A 7,311-nucleotide genomic window follows, 5' to 3' on the forward strand; every position below is an offset into this window, starting at 1 on the left:
TTGGAATATTTATGAGCTAAGAAAGGAAATCAAAAGCTCTGATATTTTGAAAAAATCAATATTTTATTAAAAACAAGGGAAACAATGATTGTTTAAGGATTAATTGTCATTTGAAATCACCAGATTCAGATACATCATATCATATGGGCTGATGCAGAAACTATAAAGATTACAGGTGTATATGTTGGTAAGAGGTGAATTTGAAGCCACCAATAATTTGAATGGCTGCCAAAAAATATTAAGTTTATCTGTGTTCAAGATTCCTTTCAGAACAGAGAAAAAAAAACAAGAATCGTAGGGCTCCCAAACGGCGCCGTTGAGAATGGGAAGAGGCACCTTCTGAATGACGAAGGGATATATTCAATTTAGAATTTCCAGTGATTTACTTTCAAATGACAAATTCACTACTATTCAAACATAAATTTTAAAAATTCATTTAAAATCCAGTAAATCCAGTGTATTGAATTTGATATTTGATAAAGTACTCTCAAGTCCACTATTATTGAAAATATTTTAAGTTCACTGTTATTGAAAATATTTTAAAATGTGAAATTTTATAGTTTTCAAAAGATTTTAGAGTTTTTGGTTGGAGTTTCTTAGTTAAAAAATTTAAAACTCAAATCTCATGGTTTTAGATGATATTCTAAAATGTTTTAACAAAAATCATTTTAATCTTTGTAATTCATTGAAATCATCTGAAACCTCATTACAAATCAAATCATTTCAAATTTTAGATTAAATACACCCACCGAAGAGATTTCCCTTTTAGCAACTTTTATAGAAATACTTTTAGCTCGATGTAGAGAAGGAATTAAGTACAAATGACAATATTCGAAGAGTAATATTAATATTATAATAACCAAAAAACTTTCGATTCGAGAAAATATTTTTAATTTATTTTTCAATTTATCTATATTTATATATTTTTAGATTAAGGATACAAAAGTTACTTATCTCTTTAATGAATTCTTTTTGGCTTTAATAAAAAAGACAATAGGATATTTGAGAGATTAACCTTTTTATTTAGGAAAACTACGTGAAGTATTGACCATCACATAGCTATGCAAACTAAACTAATGTAGCTACACGAGTATATGTTATACATGCTAACATCTATTAACTTAATGATGTTATGTAGTTAACATCACAAGCTTAATTTCATTAATCCAAAAATGACGTAGACATTAGAAACGTTAACTCCTTTGTTTTGGTCAGCTGCCCATTTCACTTATATCAAGTGTTGTTCATACGAGCCGATTCTCCGAGGAACATCTCCGTCTGTACTCTTTTTAATACTCATGTTTGATCAATTAAAATCTGACCCACATTGTTGCAGGCTGGGAATCAGGGTGGACGAGATGGATGATGGAAGCCAGGATGGATCGACCAAAAATATGATCGGATGGGCGATATGAATGGAATGCAAGTTGTAAACCTGAAAACAAATGCAAAACAAATGAGATGTGAATTCTACTATGATAAAACAAGATAAATAAAGATCGATAGGATGGAATTAGGCTGCTGGTCGTGTGACACTCTCAGCCTAATCAGTTGATGATTGAAGTGGATTGAGATGGTGCTTTGCTTGCTGGATGTGTATCACTCTCAAGCTTGGCAAACGAATTGGAATGGAAGGATGGGGAATTGAGGACGCCACAAGACTCCATGGAAGAAAATCATTCTTCAACTTGTGGAAGCTATCAAAGTAAGTCTGGAAATTTCAAATTATTTTTATCAGTGTCCAAACACAGATATAATGCACTTGCTTTTTGTCCAGAATGTTGAAAATATTTCAGGATGCAAAGAAGAAAGCTTCAAAGAAATCCCACCGGATAATCTTTTGTTGCTAGGAGGATCGACCAAAAAGATGGTCAGAACCGAGCCTACTAGAAGTATGAAGGACCATCCACTGAAGAGAAGCAATTCGAAATTCCATAGCAGAGGGGTGATCCTATCCTATTTGCTGAAAGAAGAGCCACCTGATGAACAATCCATCATTTGATCAAGCTGAGAGTGATATACATCCAGCAGCTTGATTCCGCCATATCTATCATTTTCCTTTGTTTATTTATCTTAGTTTATTCTTCATAACATTCGTATCTCATTCCTATTTCATTTGTTTCAGGTTTTACAATCGATTTCAGACCATATCGACCAACCGGTCATATCTTTGGTTGATCCGATTTGAACCTCCAATAACCATTTGGGCGACCCATGTTCCAGCCTGTTGGTATCAGATCTCAAGCTCCTGAATCAGGTCACTCTATCCTTGCATCATTCATATTTGTTTTCATTTGTTTTTCATCATAAACAGAAAATCCATAAAAACAGTTTCTTTGTTTCAAGTTTTGTTTCTTCATTTTTGTGTTCTTGTTGTTCATCATATTTTAAAACCACGAAAAATAAAAAGAAATATGTTTTTGATTCATGTTACTTGCACTTAGTTTCGAAATTCTTGTAAGTTTCCTTTTTGTTTTGTTTCTATAATCAAAAATCTCATAAAAATTGTCATTTTGAATTTGTTTCCTTGTTTGAATATCCTTTAAAAAGAAATCATCCTAGTTATTTTATTAGACCATTTTAGTTGAAGTATTTCTTGCATATCATATTGCTGCATTAAAAAAAAAAATTAATCATTAATCATTGATCATAAGTTTGAATCATTTGTTTTATATTGTTAGGTTTATTGCATTTCTTAAACTAAAAACTCAAAAAAAAAATATCCTTGTTAGTTTGTTTCCATATTTTTCTCTCCATTTATTGTTCATAGCATCCCATACTGATTTATTTTGTGCTTGCATCAGAAAAGAAAAGAAAAAAATATTTAAAACCATAGTTTAGATCATTTGCATATTGTTGGTTTAATTGTTTCATCTTAAGAGAAAAATGCAAAAAATAAATAAAATTCATTGCTAGTTTGCTTTTCATATTTTCTTTCCATTTGTGTTTCTTATCATATCATATAGTTTCATTTCAAATTTACATTCAGAAAACCAAAAGAAAAAAATATTTTAGAGCATAGTTCATATCATTTGCATATTGTGGTTTAATTGTTGCATCCTAAGAAAAATCAAAACAAATCAGCATTAATTTGTTTTCCATATTTTCTTTTCATTTGTGTTTAATATCATACCATATTGTGTCATTTCGAAATTGCATCCAGAAAAAACAAAAGAAAAATGATTTTTGCATAGTTTATTTCATTTCGGTTCATTAGTTACATATTTCTCGGTTTACTCTAATTGGAGTTTGCATTGTTTTATTTTGGTTCGGCCATAACTTCCCATACCTTCACTTGCTTTTTAAGATTGTTTTCAGGAAGGAATGGAGGAGGAAGAACACGGCCAAACTCTAGAGGCCACACTGAGCCAGCATTTTGCTACTCTACAAAAGCTCAAAAATCAGATTTCTCGGTTGGAGAAAAGAAACAAGGCACAAGGCCAACGTCCACAGGAAGGAGAAAGGAGATTTGGAAATGCACCAGAGGCTGTCTATGTCGAGCCCAAGCCACCAGATCCTTCTAGGATCAATCCACATCCAATTTCTAAAACCCACAACTATCATGTTATCAATTCTCGGTTTGATTATAACTCTTTTGCTGATAAAGTTGAACTCTTTAAATTTTCAGGGAAAAGAGGTTATCTTAGATGGGAAAGGAACCTTGATGAGTGGTTTCACAACAACAACATCCATAAAAAGGAGAGGCTAGCTTATGCTATTGATCAACTTAGAGAGGAAGCCTTTAAATCGTGGGTACAAGAAGAAGATGATAGGCGGTTTTACAAGGAGCCAACTATCAAAACGTGGAGAGCTCTTAAGGAAGTCATGAGGGATAAGTTTGCAGCATATTTTACAAGTTCTGAAAGCCAGGAACTATATCCAAGGAGGTATCCAACTCATGGTTCCAAAGAAGCAAGAAAGTTAGTGGCACAAGAAGGTCAAAGGGTCTTGTCTCAACAAGAAAACTTTCAGCCAAACCAGGGGCACCCCATTGTCCATTGCTTAGACCAGAAGAGTGACATCCCAAAGTCCATGAAGTTGAGTAAAAGTGTCGGCCAAAACACTTTGATCAGGTCTAAAGAAAAATCAGACAACCCGATTTTTCAAGAAAAGGCGAAGGTAAGTCCTATACTTGAAAAATTTGTTTATAAATCATCTTCCACTGGTATGAGTCACTTGTCTTTGTCAAAGGATATTAAGACAGGTCCTGAGGTTGAGAAAGACACGATCTCCACATCTTTGTTGGAATCAAAAGCTGTCCATGATTTATGTCCAAGGAACAAGGAGATTCCAAACTCAATGAAAGAAGAGGCATCAAGCCAAGGTAAGTCTTCTAACTCTAAAGATTTAAAAAATCAGACATGTTATAGATGTCATAAGAGAGGACACTTTGCTGTAGCTTGTCCAACTAAACAAGCATTGATAGAAACATCACTAGAAAAGAAAACCGATTTATCTATGATAAGTGATAGTTTTATTCAATCTGAATTATTGGATCAAAATTCTTGTATGATGCACTTGTCTCTGTCGAAGTGTCTTGTAACAGGTCTTGAGGAACCAAAAGAAGGAGAGCCATCAGTAGTAACACACGTGATGGACCAGAAGATTATTCAAGACACAATGCAGTCCATGTTGCTTAAAGAAGCAAAACCAGTAGTCAAAGTATCACACCAAGGTAAGTATCTAACACCACTTTTAGATACAGTTTCTGACGTTTTTGCTCTTGGTATAGGGGGAACAAATGAGAGCTATATGTTTACTGAAGTTCCAAGGAAAGAACCAGACCATAAGCTCAGCCATGAACCACCTCACAAGTGGAAGCCTAAAATTGAACAAAGTGTTGTTCAAATACCAAGGCTTAAGGTAAGTTTCTCTGATCTTAAAACGTCCAAAACACTTGATTATCCAGGTATAATGCACTTGTCTTTGCCAAAAAGTTTTGATCCAGGAATAAGACAAGAAGTAGTTCATAACAACCAAGGTCAAAAGTTGCAAAGATGGCAGCAAACAAAAACAAGTTGTCCAAAGAAGAAAATCATTCTTCAACTTGTAGAAGCTATCAAAGTAAGTCTGGAAATTTCAAATTATTTTTATCAGTGTCCAAACACAGATATAATGCACTTGTTTTTTGTCCAGAATGTTGAAAATATTTCAGGATGCAAAGAAGAAAGCTTCAAAGAAATCCCACCGGATAATCTTTTGTTGCTAGGAGGATCAACCAAAAAGATGGTCAGAACCGAGCCTACTAGAAGTATGAAGGACCATCCACTGAAGAGAAGCAATTCGAAATTCCATAGCAGAGGCGTGATCCTATCCTATTTGCTGAAAGAAGAGCCACCTGATGAACAATCCATCATTTGATCAAGCTGAGAGTGATACACATCCAGCAGATTGATTCCGCCATATCTATCATTTTCCTTTGTTTATTTATCTTAGTTTATTCTTCATAACATTTGTATCTCATTCCTATTTCATTTGTCTCAGGTTTTACAATCGATTTCAGACCATATCGACTAACCGGTCATATCTTTGGTTGATCCGATTTGAACCTCCAACAACCATTGGGGCGACCCAGCTTCCAGCCTGTAACACACATGATCATATAATTTAACTAAATTCGACTTATCGCAACAAAATGAAAAATCAAAATATAGTGTTTCATTTTAAATCAGTGCGACAAAGAAAGGAAGTTGGTGAAATCATGTGGGATTATTGACCACATGATTTTACTAACTTCCTGTCTCTCTAAACTATATGAAAGCCTAATTTTTTTTAGAGTTTTTTCCTTTGTTGCGATAGAGAGATGACATTCCTGATATTTTTTATAAATACAAATGGGGCCAATTTTAAAATTTGTGGCTAAATTTCATTTTGTTTTTATTAGGCTGGGTTGGGTCAAATTTTTGTTAAATTACGTTCAAATGTGCCAGGTTTTGATTGATCACCAGAAGAATTAAACGGAGTTAACGTCTCTAATGTCCATGTCACTTTTTGAATTAATGAAATTAAACTCGTAATGTTAACTACGTGACATCATTAAGTTGAGGGATGTTATAATGCATAACATATATTTCATGTAATTAGGTATACATTAGTTTAATGTGTATGGCTAGCCATGTGGTTGTTGATAATTTACGTAGCCAACAATCATTTTTCCTTTTATTTACGTGTTTGATACGTTTACATACTTAATGTATTATTTTAATGTTATCAATATATATCTTCGTTGCAAACAAAAATTCAATAGGTTTTTATTTCATACTCTTTCCGTTTCATTTTAGTTGTCGTTTTAGGTTTATACACACAGATTAATAAAATATTTAATTTTAAGGAGTATTATTTTATATGGCATTAAAAGATGGAGACGGTTTTTATGGATCAATGTTAAGTGTAGACCAAAATTATGAAACTTGTAAAACTCATGAAATCAATAAAACTTGTCAATACCTAATTGAAAAGATTTGAAGAATAATATTAATATTATGAAAATTTTACAATATGTGATATTAACATTATATTAACATCAAGGCAGAAGCGACGTGGTCTTTCACCTCTTGCGCATAATGAACCGAGTCTAAAGCAAGAAAGGTGATGGGGAACGAGTAAGCCCACCATGCGACATTGAATCTTTTTATTGACTTTTTCAAAAGAGTTGGCCTACAGACCTGAAAATGTTAACAAAAACAAAGGTAAATGTCTAGTCACTCGGTTTTCTGTTTCGTAGGATCGTAAATTTACCAGAGACACGAATATGAAGAGCGAAAGGAAGAACAACATCTTCGCTACAGTATCAAAGGTTCCACAAATAGAGTTCCAAGCTAGACTTCCAGTGGCTGGTGCAGCAAAGAACAAGAAGAAAACTGGCCTCAGCGTGGTTGGGAAGTTGTTTCCTCCTGGTAAGCGTTGATAAAGTGTGACAAAGATAACCAAATAATGAACCATCCCGAGCGAGAACAAGCATAGAGCACACTCCTTCCAACCCATCTCTACTGCTCCTCGTGCAGCCACTAGGTTTGCTATTACTGAAACTTGGCTTGCCGGGTTCGCCATTATCGACAAAAACCTTTTTTCTGTTGTGAACCACTGGCCATAAAGCTTTGTGTCTGATGGTCCCAGATATAGCTTCAAGAGTTAAACGTAAAAGACACAATGTTTTGTTGGTAGTATTGACATACATTTTGTCTTTTTTCTTTATTTGCTTAAATAGAAACGTAAACAACAAAGATGGAGTCATAACTCCCACGAACATGGAAATGGGAAAAGTGGAAGAGTTGGTTCCTCAACACAAGGAGACCAAGTCTCTTCTTATCA

The 7,311-nt window shown here is 33.9% G+C and overlaps 1 protein-coding gene across 1 annotated transcript; it reads right to left on the reverse strand.

Moving 5' to 3' along the window:
- Positions 1 to 5,499: 5,499 nt before the first annotated feature.
- Positions 5,500 to 7,050, reverse strand: LOC106338400 (S-type anion channel SLAH4-like). The gene is made up of 3 exons (XM_013777384.1): positions 6,739 to 7,050; positions 6,552 to 6,665; positions 5,500 to 5,583 (listed from the first exon to the last, which is right to left on the reverse strand). Exons 1-3 carry the CDS (start codon positions 7,048 to 7,050, stop codon positions 5,500 to 5,502), a joined length of 510 nt encoding a protein of 169 aa, XP_013632838.1.
- Positions 7,051 to 7,311: the final 261 nt, after the last annotated feature.

Source organism: Brassica oleracea, chromosome C4 (genome assembly GCF_000695525.1).
Source record: "Brassica oleracea var. oleracea cultivar TO1000 chromosome C4, BOL, whole genome shotgun sequence".
Taxonomy (NCBI): domain Eukaryota; kingdom Viridiplantae; phylum Streptophyta; class Magnoliopsida; order Brassicales; family Brassicaceae; genus Brassica; species Brassica oleracea.